We start from the raw sequence: 13,166 nt of genomic DNA on the forward strand, positions 1-13,166 counted from the left end.
GCGGGAGAGAGAGAGAGAGAGAGAACGTCAGCCCCCACACAGCACCCGACCACAACAACCCTTCAGCACATTGTGTGTGTGTGTGACTTCTCCACCATCGGCCTCTCTGCCCACCCCACCCGCCCCCCACCCTCTGGGACTCCATCCCGCCTCGCTCCCTCGCCTCCTTAAAGGCCCGTCTCAAGACCCTCCACTTGACCACCACCCCAGCCTTCGGTCACCCTCCAACCCCCTACCCTCACCCGCCCTCCACCCCCACTCCCTGATCCCGACCACCAGCTCGGGTCCAAGTCCCTGACTGTCCAGCGCCTTGGGATGTCCTCCTGACACCTTGAAAGGCGCTGCGTTAAATGTCATGTAATGTGTTGTTGCTGCTGCTGTTGTTGCTGCTGGTGTTGTTGTTGTTGTTGTTGTTATTGATGCAGTGACTCACGATTCGTCAGTGTAGGCGATGCCAAAGTATTCCTTCTCCTTCAGGTTGAAGTGAGAAGCCACCAGGTCCAAAAGCTCCTTAGCCAACAGCTTAGGCTGTAACAGAAAGAGAGGGAGAGAGGGAGCGTGAGAGTGTGAGAGAGAGAGAGAGAGAGAGAGAGAGAAAGAGAGAGCGTGTGAGAGCTCTCTATTCCAACCCCCATTGCCGTGCTCTGTCGGAGGGGTTGGGGGGGGGGGGGAGCTGTGTAAAGTACAGTCAGGAGCCATCAGACACAACAATGTTCTCTATTAACAGAGTAATGGGGGTGTGCGCAGTGGGGGGGTGGGGGAGGGGAGGGGAGAGAGAGAGAGAGGGGGAGGGGGTTTGGAGGCTGGGGAGAGAGGGTCAGTGACCGAGAACCAGCTTCATCCAACTCAACTGCAACTCAAACGATGGCCTTCTTTGTTCGTGCAGCCAACACGCAGAGGCCACAGCTGTCTGTCCTCTTCCCCCCCACCGCCACCCCCCCCCCACCACCTCCCCCTTACTTCCCGCTCAGTTACAAAGAATCCCTTTGACGTTCCCAACACAAGACAAGAATTCCCCGGAAGCCACTCGTGTCGGGAGTTTCCGTGACCGATCGGGTAAACAACGCCCCACAGTCGAGTCGGTTTTATTTCATCGTCAGCAGCGAAAACGGAACCTCACTCCCTGCTCAGGCGGACGTTATAAGATCCCGGGGATCTCTCCCTCTCTCCCGGTGTCCTGGCCAACGATCCCCCCACCCCCCCCCCCCCACCCAAATAAAATCGGTCACTCGCTCCGCGGCTGTTTGCGGGGAACACTGCTGTGTGCAATTGGCTGCCAAGTTTCACCCACAAACTCCCAGTCACTGCACTTTACAGCGTATCTCCTGCGAAGCGCTTTGAGACGTCTCGATGACTTGATCAGGCGCTGTGTGAAATGCAAGGAATATTACTGCGTGAGCGAGTGTGTGTGTTTATGTGATTGCGTGTGTGTGTGTGTGAGCGTGTGTGTGTGTGTGTGAGCATGTGTGTGTGAGCATGTGTGTGTATGTGTATGTGAGCGCGTGTGTGAGGGTGTATGAGTGTGTGTGAGGGTGTGTGTGAGGGTGTATGAGTGTGTGTGAGGGTGTGTGTGAGGGTGTATGAGTGTGTGTGAGCGTGTGTGTGAGTGCGTGTGTGTGCGCGCGTGTGTGTGTGAGTGAGTGTCTGAGTGAGTGAGTGAGTGACTGAGAGAGTGAGCGACTGAGAGAGAGAGAGAGAGTCAGTGAGAGACTGATGGACTGAGAGAGCGAACGAGACAAAAGAGGTCAGTTTAAAAGTCCTCTGAAATCAGATGATGTGCGTTTTGCATCGAGAATCTCGTGCCAAAGCCCTTCCCAACTGCATTCACAGCTCTGTGCCCACAGGGGTCACTGAAACAGCTCTCTCCCCCCCTCCACCGCCACCCCCACCCCCACCAGAGCGTGAGACAAATATAGAACCTCCTCTCTTTCCTTCTGTTCCCTCTCTCTCTCTCTCTCTCTCTCTCTCTCTCCCTCCCGCAATTCCCGCCGTATCCTAATAACCGCCGCATCCGCACAAACAATCCTCGCATTTGACGACGCGCCCGATCACGTTGTCGAGACGTCTCACGGCGCTTCACGGAAACTACGGTAAAGCGTAGTGACTGTGAACAACAACAACAGCAGCAACAGGGTTACATTCGTAGAGCGCCTTCCACGTCGGGAGGACGTCCCAAGGACGTGGCAGGCAACTGCGCACAGCAGCCTCCCCGCAAACAGCCGTGAAGCGAGCGAGTGACCTATTTTATTGGGTGGGGGGGGGGGGATTGTCGGCCAGGACAACGGGAGAGAGAGAGAGAGAGAGAGAGAGAGAAACTCCCTTCTCGTTTCCCACAGGATCTGCAATGTCCACCCGAACAGGGCACAGATGGGAAAAGGGATGGAGGAACGGAAGGGAAGGGAGGGGGAGAGGGAGGGGCAGAGGGAGGGGGAGAGGGAGGGGGGTCTGAAACAGACAAGGAGCTCTGTGAGTCGCTGTCTCTCGCAAGCTATCACAGCTGACCTCAGGGAAGGAGGGGGAGGGCGAGGGGGGGGAATGATTCATTCAAGCCCTGGCTTTGAAGTCTTGTCTACCACGTCAATGACTTGTATTCAGACACTCCCTTTGATCCCCGCTCGTCGCTCGCGGCAAACAGGGCTCAATTTCATTGGGAATCCTGTAGCGCAGTGGTTAGAACACTCGCCTCGCACGCCAGAGGACCCGGGTCCGATTCCCGGGCGAAACGTTGGGCAAGTTTCCTTACTCCACGCACACACACACACATACACACAGGCGCCTCTGTTTACCAGCAGTAAGTAGGGACCCGGTTGTTAGTCGATTGGGGGATCGCTTTCCGGGGGGGGGGATAATCCCTCCAAAAATATATATATAATGTGGTCACTCGTCCCACGACTGTTTGTGGGAAGCAGGGAATCCTCCCACTCAGCTCCGGCTAACGCTGCAAGCCAAAGCCCTAACGGCCGGCCAGGGTGGTCCTTGCTGGACAGTCATCTTGAGGCTTTCAGAAGATAGAGGAGCTGATTCCCTTGGGCGAGCGTCCAGAGCTGGGGCGGGTGGGGCTAGGGGAGGGGATGGGTGGGTGGGAGGTAAGGGAGGGGAGGGGGTAAGAGAAGGGTGGGCTGTCAGGCGGGGTAAGGGAAGGGAGAGTGGTGGGGGGGGGGGTGTCTGGCGACGGAGATGAAGAGGGTGGGCTTTACCTGAACGAGCAGCTCCAATTTGCGGTCGTCTAGGAGGTGCACCTGACATCGACGCCCTTCCGTCATCTAGAGAGAGAGAGAGAGAGAGAGACAGAGTCAGATCCCAATAATAATAATAACAATCCTTCCATTTGACACAGGGCCTCATCACATTGTCGAGACGTCTCGAAAGCGCTTCACGGGATACACCGTAGAGTGGATTTGACTGTGTATTTTGTGGGCAAACGGCGGCAGCCAAAATGTCCCACCGACAATCATGACCAAATTATTATAATTATCATCTTTTTCTTAAAGGAATCAACCAGCAAGCGGGTTCCGACTTACGGCGAAGCAAACAGAGGCGTGTGCGCGTGTGGAGTAAGGGAACTTGCCCGAGGTTTCGCCCTGTCCCGCCCGGGAATCGAACCCGGGTCCTCTCGCTTGCGAGGCGAGCGCTCTAACCCACTGAGCTACAGGGACTCCAACGCCAGTTGTTTTTCACCAAGTCGCTGTCCGAAAATACTTTAAACTTAATTAAAACAAGCCAACAAATGAACTTATTCCTCAATAGTGTTGGTCAGTGCCTATTATTCAGGTCGAAGAGGAGGGTCCTGAGATGGGCCTCGAAGGAGGTGAGGTGGGGTGTGGGGGGGGGGGACGAGACTATGGGATGGAGATGACGCTCAGGAGAAACCAGAGCTGCACACAGCGACACGGGCTGTTGTTTCGGACGCTGTATCAGGAGCGAGTCCCGTAGCGTAGTGGTTGGAGCTCTCGCCTCGCCCTGTTTGCGGGACGCCGCTGTGAGCAATTGGCCTCCATGTCACGCCCCACAAAATACGCAGTCACTACGCTTCACGGTCGAGCGCTTTGAGACGTCTCGACGACGAGGCGAGACTCTATATCAAACACAAGGAATATTATTATTATTGTCATCGGAAACTCCAAAACCTCTTCCCTTCCCAACACAAACACCCTGGCGTCCTGTGGAACTCTCTCCAAAAAGTCCTTCCCCTCCCCACCACCGCCACCCGCGTCCCTTTCCTCAGTTTAAAAAAAAATCTCCGTTGAAACCTGCGTTTAACCCTTCCGTGCCACCTCGTCTCCCGCTGTCCTAACCCTCGCGAGGGGGTGGTGGAGGGAGGGGAGTGGGGGTGAGCCCGGAGATAGACGAACGCTTTACGCCAAGGGACCGAGTTGTTATTGTCGCTGAGGGGAGAGTGGAAGGGAGGAGGGGGAAGGGGAGGGGAGGGGAGGGAGGGACAGACGGGGACGTCTGACAGACGTTTCTGAGGAGAAACGTAACGTCGCGGATCGGGCGATGAGACGTTCCCCAACTGGGAATGTGGGGATTGCAGACCAATACATTGTTCGGCCCTGACCGCCTGACATGTAGAGGAAGTTTGCTGTGGGAAGGATTTCCTTTGGAGATTGATTGTGTTCGTTAGACTCTCTCTCTCTCTCTCTCTCTCTCCGTCTCACCCCCCACCACCACCCTTTTCATTCCCCATCTTCAGATCGCGCTCGAAGAAGACTTTCCTCTTCGAACTTACGGCGCCTACGGTCACCGACCCCCACCCCCACCCCCACCCCCCCCCCTCCCCTCCCTGCCCACGACTCGGTGTCGTGCTCCCTCACTGACATCGCCCTGCGCGTCCATCCTCAACAGCACGCGACGTTCACTCAGCGCCTTTCACGTCCGAGAGGACGTTCCAAAGTGGTGCTGCCCCCACCCTAACACCCGGCACAGATTTTTGCCCTAAACCGCCCTCCCACCCCCACCCCCACCCCAGCCCTAACCTCCCAACCCATCTCCCAGCCCTCAGCCCAGACTCCAACCCACCACCCGGCCCCCATCCCAGGCTGTGAGTGCGTGCAAGACACAAATCGCTGGCGGAGAGGAGGGGACTGGAGAGGTGGGGGGGGGGGAGGAGGGGGAGAGGGGGAGAACAAGACAGACAGAGAAAGAGAGAGCTTTTTGTAACTAGATGTCAGGTCACGTGAAACTGGAGAATGTGTTCTCAGCTGGGGGGGGGGGGGGGGCGGGGTGGGGGGGGGAATACACCCTCACCGCCGCCCCCCCCACCCCGCCTCAGCCTCACAGCTAAATGCAACACAGGAAATGGTTGGGGGGGGGGGGGGACGGGGAGGGATTTTTTCTGTGTGGCAAATTTTTACGAAATGCGGTCAATCTCTCTCTCACCACCGCTCACACCCGACACAGAACACAAAGCCTCGAGGGTGGGGGTCTGTGTGGGACAGAGAGAGAGAGAGAGAGAGAGCGAGAGAGAGAGAGACCTGGAGAAAGAGAACGGGAGGGAGAAAGATAAAGGGAGAGAAAGAGAACGAGATCTGGAAAGGCAGTGAGAGAGAAAGAGACAGTGAGGGACAGACACACAGAGAGAGAGAGACAAAGAAATAGGAGTCAGAAGGTGGTGGGTTCAAGCCCCAACGTCTGGACTTGGGATCACGTCGTCTAAGCTGACACATCAATGCAGCGCTGGGGGTGGGGGGGTGGTGGGGAGTGACATTGTGAGAGCCCCCCGTCCCCCCTCCCTCCCTCCCCCTCTCTCTCTCGCTCTCTCTCTCTCTCTCGCTTTCTTCCCCCCCTCTCTCGTTCTGCAGTTGTTGTAACTGGGACCAGATGTGTGTGTTTCCCCCAATCATTTCTATTTAATATTTCACGTCACTCACCATCTTGGGAGTCGGAGTGGGGTGGGGGTGGGGGGGGTGGGGGTGTGGGGGGGGGGGGGGGCAGAAGTGCTTTTACACAGAGGGCTGTGAGAACACAGACAGAAGGAGGCCATTCAGCCCCTCCAGCCTGTTCTGTCAGTCTATAAGATCACGGCTGATCTGTGCATCAACTCCAATTACCCACCTTTGCCCCATAGCCCTTGATACCCTGACCTAACAAACATCCACCCCATTTCCCCCCCCCCCCCCCACCTCCTAGTTTCCCCGTCGCTACCCCAGGGGATCCCGTTATTCTTTTAAACCCTTCGCCGCAAACGGTTGTCGCGACACTCTACGTAGAACAGTAATGCCGTGCGCAGGAATCCTTGAATTCGCATTTGCCTCTCATCGTGTGGTCAGAAAGCCTCGGAGTGTTGGCGGGGACTTCCCCGCGACATTGCTTGTGTGCCTTGCGGGCCAACCGCGGCAACCGATTTGCGCACAGCGACCGTCCCCGCGAGCAGCGGCGGGTTGAGCGACCGCATTCAACTCGAGGGGATTGTCGGCCAGGACGCCGGGGGAGAGAGAGAGAGAGAGAGAGAGAGGAGAGAGAGAGAGAGAGAGGAGGAGGGAGGAGAGGAGAGGGAGGAACTCCCTTCTCTTTTCCCAACAGCATCGCGAGACCTTTTACGCCCCCGTCACTGGGCTGGAACGTCAGCTTAGACTATGAGCTCAAAACCCGCCGTGGAGATTGCGGTGGTGGTGGGGGGGGAGAGGGGGAGGGGGAGAGGGGGGGGGAAGGAGAGGTGGGGTCTCCAACCCACAAACTCCTGACTCAGGCCCTGAAAATACAGCCGTTGTTTTTTCTTGTGTGAATTTTAGAAAACCAACACGATTCAATTTTGTGGTTTATTCCCCTTCCTCCCCCCTCCCCCCCACCACCCCTTCCCAGAGACATTGGGACTGTGAGACTGAGGGGGAGGGGGTGGGGACTGAGGTGGGGGTTGGGGGGGGGGGGAGTGGGGGGTTGGATTTTTTGTGACCTTTTCCCAAGGCTCCGCCACTGAAATTCTGCGGAATTTGCTGCTCTGTCTGGGAAGGGAGCGATGAAAAGTCAAATACTTCAAACCACATGTGTCTGGGCTGGTGGGGCCTCACCCCACTAACTGTACGGCTGAGTCAGAAGTTTGTGGGTTCAAGCCCCCACTGTCAGGACTCGGAATCGCACAGTCTAAGCTGACGCCCCAGTGCAGCCCCGGGGGGTGGGGGGGTATCGCATTGTCGGAGACGCCGTCCTTCGGATGAGACGCTGTTCACCCTTAAAATACACAGGAAACCCACTGTGTACACACGACGTGATAAGGCGCTATATCAAACGTATTGACTGGGTGTTCTGTGGGAGAGACGCGGCGGCCAATTGCGTACAACAGTCTCGCACAAACAGCCGTGGATTGAGCGAACGCGTTTTTTTGGGGGGGGGAGGGAGGGAGTGTTACCCCCCCCCCACCCCCCCCCCCCCGGAAAGCGACAGTTGTAAAGGCTTACAAGGTTCAGGCAGGGAGAAAATAATTTTAAGAAGTCCACGTAATTAAGTGGAGACCCCGCGAAGTCCCGTAGCTCAGCGGTTAGAGCCGTCGCCTCGCAAACGGCAGAGCGAAACCTGAGGCAAGTCTCCTTACTCCGCGCACACGCACACACACACGCACACACACACACACACACACGCACACGCGCACACGCACACTGTTTACCAGCAGTAAAGTAGGAATAATGAAATTAACGAATTAAAACAACAATTTGGTCACTCGATCCCCGGCAGTTCGCGCGGACGCTGCTGCGCGCAAACTGGCTGCCGCGCTCGGCCCGCGAAACACGCCCAAGCGTCAATTCCCGTTACCGCGTTATTCTCGTGAAGGCGCTTCGAGACGTCTCGAAGAACTGTTGCCTTTGCGGTTACCGAAGCGGCTGAGAAAGAGCGTTCAGCCTCCCTGAGAGAAACACGTCGCACTCCCAGTGAACCCGGCCCAGCGCGGAATCTTCCCACACATTAAGTGCATTAAAATAGCTTCCATCCGCGCCACCACATCCGCTCTCTGCCAAACCCCAACCCCTCAAAGCAGCAAAACCAGAGGCTCGTTCAGCTCTGTATTCAAGGGAAATAGTTGAGCCACAGCCAGACACACGGGGAGAGCAGGGGAATGGGGGGGGGGGGGGGTTAGAGGAGAGAGCTCCAGTGGGGGGAGCGAGCCCCAGCACGGACACGATGGGGAGAGAGAGAGAGAGAACAGGGAATGGGGTGAGAGTAGAGAGCGCCAGTGGGGGAGTGAGCCCCAGCACGGACACGATGGGGAGAGAGAGAGAGAGAGAGAGAGCAGGGAATGGGGTTAGAGTAGAGAGCGCCAGTGGGGGAGTGAGCCCCAGCACAGACACCATGGGGAGAGAGAGAGAGAGAGAGAGAGAGAGAGCAGGGGATGGGGTTAGAGTAGAGAGCGCCAGTGGGGGAGTGAGCCCCAGCACAGACACCATGGGGAGAGAGAGAGAGAGAGAGAGAGAGAGAGAGCAGGGAATGGGGTTAGAGTAGAGAGCGCCAGTGGGGGAGTGAGCCCCAGCACAGACACCATGGGGAGAGAGAGAGAGAGAGAGAGAGAGCAGGGAATGGGGTTAGAGTAGAGAGCGCCAGTGGGGGAGTGAGCCCCAGCACAGACACCATGGGGGGAGAGAGAGAGAGAGAGAGAGAGAGAGCAGGGGATGGGGGTTAGAGTAGAGAGCTCCAGTGGGGGAGTGAGCCCCAGCACGGACATGATGGGGAGAGGCTGAATGGCCTCTCTTTCCGTGTTGCAAACATGCTATGACTCAAAGCCATCGATGGCGGTATTCCAGCTCTCGACACAAAAGACTTCAACAGTCTGGGCTGATGTCACAAGGCGACACTTGAGTTTACAGTCAAGAACAGCTCCAGCAAAGCCCATCAGAGACTACTCCACAACAACCCAACCCAACCCAACCCAATCCAGCACAGCACAGCACAGTCCAGCACAGCCCAGCACAGCCCAGCACAGCACAGCCCTGTGCAGCCCAGTACTGATTGGTCCCATGCAGCCCAGCAAAGCCCAGCTCAGCCCAGTACATCCCAGTTTAGCCCAGAAAAACACAGCCTCGCACTGCCTTTCTGGCCCAGTACAGCACAGCCAAGTCCAGTAGATCCCAGCTCAGCCCAGCCTAGTCCAATGCAACGCAGCCCAGCCTAGCGCAGCCTACTGTAGCCCAGGACAAGCGAGACCAACCCAGCCCTCCCCAGCCCTCACCAGCCCAGCCCAGCCCAGCCCAGCCCAGCCCAGCCCAGCCCTGCCCAGCCCAGCTCTGCCCAGCCCTGCCCAGCCCAGCCCTGCCCAGCCCTGCCCAGCCCACCTGGTAAAGTTCCCTGGAGACACAGGTCGGGCTGAGCAGCAGGCGGAGGCCGGCCAGGGAGCTGAGCCGGGAGAGGCTGAGCGCGCGGGAGGTCAGGCTCCACACCAGGCTGTCCAGCTCCCACAGCAAGTCCTCCAGACCGAGCCGGACGGGCTCCATCACCTCGTTCCCCCTCTCCCCCTTGGTGGTGGGGGGGGAGGGGGAGTTGGGGGGCGCCTTCTCTCTCCTCCCCTCCCTCAGCAAAAACCTTCCCCTCCTCCTCCGCACGCCTCTTCTTCTCCGTCTTATTCCCGGTGTTGTGTGTCTCTCGCTCCTCGGCCGAGGGAAGGGGGGAGAGCTGAGATCCTTCGGAGTTGAACAGCTGTTTTCTCTCCTCCTCCCACCCACCCGTCTTCCCCCCACCCTCACCCCCCTCCCCCCCCCCCACCCCCACCCCCAGCCCCACACCCTCTCCCCCTCGGCTCCGGATCACAGAGACGAAGAGAGAGAGAGAGAGAGACAACTCGGAGCGGAGCAACTGATCAGAGTTGTCCTGACTCAGAGACAGAGGGAGAAGGAGTGAGAGTGGGTGTGGGATAGGGAGTGGAGTGTGTGTGTGTGTGTGTTGTGTGTCTGCGGGGGTGGGTTCTGCGCACAGACCAGCCCTCTGACGATACTGCTTCTCCCCCACCCCCCCCCCCTCTCTCTCTCTCTCTCTTCCCCCTTCCCTTCCCCCCTAACCCCCACACCCATCCCCGCGCTTTCAAACGAAAGTGGTTTCGACAGGACAGCTGGTTCTGGTTTGCAGCCAGGAATCTGCCGGGGAGGAGAGCTTTCTCTGAGGCTCTCCCTCTCCGTCACGTTCCTTCTTTCTTTGCACAGTCTCACACACACAGCATTCCCGCCCTTGGCATTCCGATTCCGAGCTGAGGGTTCAAAGCCGCTCCTGAGCTGTGAGCCCCACCGCGGCCGCCAGGAATGAAGGGAGGCTGAACCCATGGGGTTATGTCGCGATGATAATAATAATAATAATAATAATCCTTGCATTTGATACAGCGCCTTTTCTCACGTCTCAAAGCGCTTCACGAGATAACGCTGCAAAGCGCAGTGACTGGGTATTTTGTGGGCGAAACGCGGCAGCCGATTGCGACCAGCGACGTCCCCGCAAACAGCCGCGGGTTGGATTGGGCGACCAATTTTATTTGGGGGATTGTCGACCAGGACACCGGGAGAGAGAGAGAGAGAGAGAGAGAGGGAGAGAAACGTCTCATCCGGCATCTCCGACAATACGTCTCTCTCTCTCTCACTCTCTCTCTCTCAGCCTAGACTGTGAGCTCAAAGGTCCCTAACGTGGGGGTGGGGGCTTGAACCCACAACTTTCTGACTCGGAGGCGAGAGAGAGCGAGAGCGAGAGAGAGAGAGAGAGAGAGAGAGAGAACAACTGAGCCACGCTGACACCTGGAAACAAGTGATGGGTCATAAAAGCACTGTGTTATTTTGGTTTGCAAACTGTCCCTGTGGGTAGGACGGCATTTCCAAAATTAGGGGTTGAGGGAAGGGGAGGGCTGAGCGGAGGGAATGTTCCCACACTGGCGATCACAGTCACAGCCACGGAAATAGTATGGGAGCTGGGGGAGGGGAGAGGGAGAGAGAGAAAGGAACACACCCATGCACACACACATGCACCCACACACACACGCACCCACACACACGCACCCACACATACATACGCACCCACACACACAGACACCAACGCACACACACTCTCACACACCCACGCACACACCCACCCACCCACCCACGCGCACGCACACCCACGCGCACGCACACCCACCCACGCGCACGCACACCCACGCGCACCCGCGCGCACGCACAACCAAGCGCACACACAAACACACAGCGTAAGAATTTATGATTCTTAAATCTAAAGGGGAATGGCAGCTGATGCTCTACATTAGTTGTCAGTCTGACTCAGTCGCTCGCGCTCTCTCTTTGTCAGGAGGTTGTGGGTTCGAACGTCGAGGGTCTCTGAGCTCACAGTCCAGGGAGTTTCTCTCTCTCTCTCTCTCTCTCTCTCTCTCGCGCGGCCAACGATCCCCACCAGATAAATTCGCTCGCTCACTTCACGACTGTTTGTGGGGCGGTATAGAGAGTGTGAAGCACTTTGAGACGTCTCAACGACGTGATCCGGCGCTATGTCCAACAATGCAAGGATTACTATTATTATTATTATTTACCTATTTATTTAGGAAATGTTTTGGGGAGAGTGCGGGGCGGAGGGATGGAGAGGATGGAATGTGCCGTCGCACATTCTCACGTTCCCCCCCTTCTCACCAACACCCCCCACCACCCCAACCCCCACCCCGTGAGAAAGTGGACTGACCTCAGGATCACAGGGGCACAGCCCCAAAGACGCCAAAATGATCTGTATTTGTTTAAGGAGCCTCTGGTTCTCTCTCAGCCATTAAACTAGACTCAAGGTCTCAACGTCTAAACAAACAGGCTGACCCTCAACGTGCTTCACACTGCTTACATTCCCCTCTGATAAGTCTTTCCCCTCACTCCCCCACCCCCCCTTCTTCCCTCTCTCCCCCCAACTCCCCAGCCAACCCCTCTCCCCCCCCCCCCCCCCCCTCTCTCTCTCTCTCTCTCTCTCTCTCCCCCCCCCACCCCCTTCACTGGCAATGACCGCAAACTCGATGACTCTCCCAACATGTATTTACCAACGGCAGACGTCAGCTGGCTAATACCTTCCAGTACAGCGCTGGGGGTCGGGGGGGGGTGGGGGGGGGGGTGGGGGGGGGGTGTGAGGGGATCACAAACCGAGACAGCACTGAAACACAGTCTCTACACTCTCTCTCTCTCGGGCATCATCCACCACTGTACTGGGAAGAGGGGGGTGTGTGAGTGAGAGAGGGGGGATCACAGTGGGGTGTGGGAGAGAGGAAAATATTTGTTTCACGGTCCCCGAAATCCCTCTCGTTTAAGACCGCGTCCGCTCACAAAAGCACACGGTCAGAGCACTTTACAGAGTGTCCCGCGGAGCCCTTTGAGTAGCCTCTGTTGGGGCACCGCACCGAATGCAAAGAATGATTTTCATCATTCTTGTGACGATGACAATTGTGGTTTTAAAATGGCGACAAGATTCCCTTCCCTTCTCAAGCGTGAAGGAGGGCCACGGGCACGAACATGTCAAAGTCAACTCGCTTCAGAAGCTCGCAAACCGCATCCCCCGGTGGGACAGGCTTTCCTCGCGGGATTCCGACAAAAAAAACCTCACCGAGCCGGGCTGCCGAAACACAAGCCCTTAACTCCACACCGAAATGACTGGCAAGGATTACGTGGGGGGGGATTGGGGGGAAAAAAAGATGTGGGAAAATAGGAATGCGGTCCATTTGAGGGTCGATCTCATTCTCAAATCTCGTCTCTCTCTCTCTCTCTCTCTCTCTCTCTCTCTCTCTCTCTACCCCTCGCGCACGTTGAGACGCCTCGAAGACGCGGATGAGGGGCGGTATCAAATGCGAGGATTATTAGTAGTAGTTCACGATCACCATCAAATTGTGGGGAGAGTGAGGAAAGACAGCGTCTCTGGCAACACAACACCCCCCCCCCCCCAGTGCTGTGTTGGAGCGTCAGAATAGTCCGTGTGAGCTCAAAGTCGCTCATCAATAATAAAGGCCATTTGAACGGTTTTGGTGTCCGAGAGCTTTGGGCAGATTGATTCTTACCCGGGATTAGAGCGGGCTGGACAGGAGCTGAGGCTTTCTGATCCCTGTTAAGCAGAGAACAGCTCACAATTCACCTCCATGTGGCTCAGCGACCGTTCCCCCCCCCCCCCCCCCACCCCCCTCGCCCCCACAACACGCCCACACATAAGTGACGTCCCGGCATGAAGTGAGCGAGCGATTTTTTTTTATCTGGGTGGGGTGG

The 13,166-nt window shown here is 57.2% G+C and overlaps 1 protein-coding gene and 1 non-coding gene across 4 annotated transcripts in view; both read right to left on the reverse strand.

The window, feature by feature from the left end:
- frmd4a (FERM domain containing 4A) overlaps positions 1–13,166 on the reverse strand; it is an 88,735-nt gene that overhangs the window by 32,918 nt on the left and 42,651 nt on the right. For 2 of the 3 annotated variants that reach the window (XM_042335396.1, XM_042335397.1), the window contains exons 3-4: positions 3,198–3,263; positions 434–528 (exon numbers count right to left, since the gene is read on the reverse strand). In XM_042335396.1, coding sequence (XP_042191330.1) covers positions 434–528; positions 3,198–3,263 — 161 coding nt within the window. Of the gene's footprint in view, positions 1–433; positions 529–3,197; positions 3,264–9,257; positions 9,434–13,166 lie in introns of those variants that run through there. The other variant, XM_042335399.1, reaches the window with a different exon arrangement.
- Positions 3,583–3,656, reverse strand: trnaa-cgc. The gene has a single exon. It is a non-coding gene; the product is annotated as a tRNA-Ala (tRNA).

The sequence above is a fragment of the Callorhinchus milii genome, unplaced genomic scaffold, assembly GCF_018977255.1.
Source record: "Callorhinchus milii isolate IMCB2004 unplaced genomic scaffold, IMCB_Cmil_1.0 Scaffold5, whole genome shotgun sequence".
Classification (NCBI taxonomy): Eukaryota; Metazoa; Chordata; class Chondrichthyes; order Chimaeriformes; family Callorhinchidae; genus Callorhinchus; species Callorhinchus milii.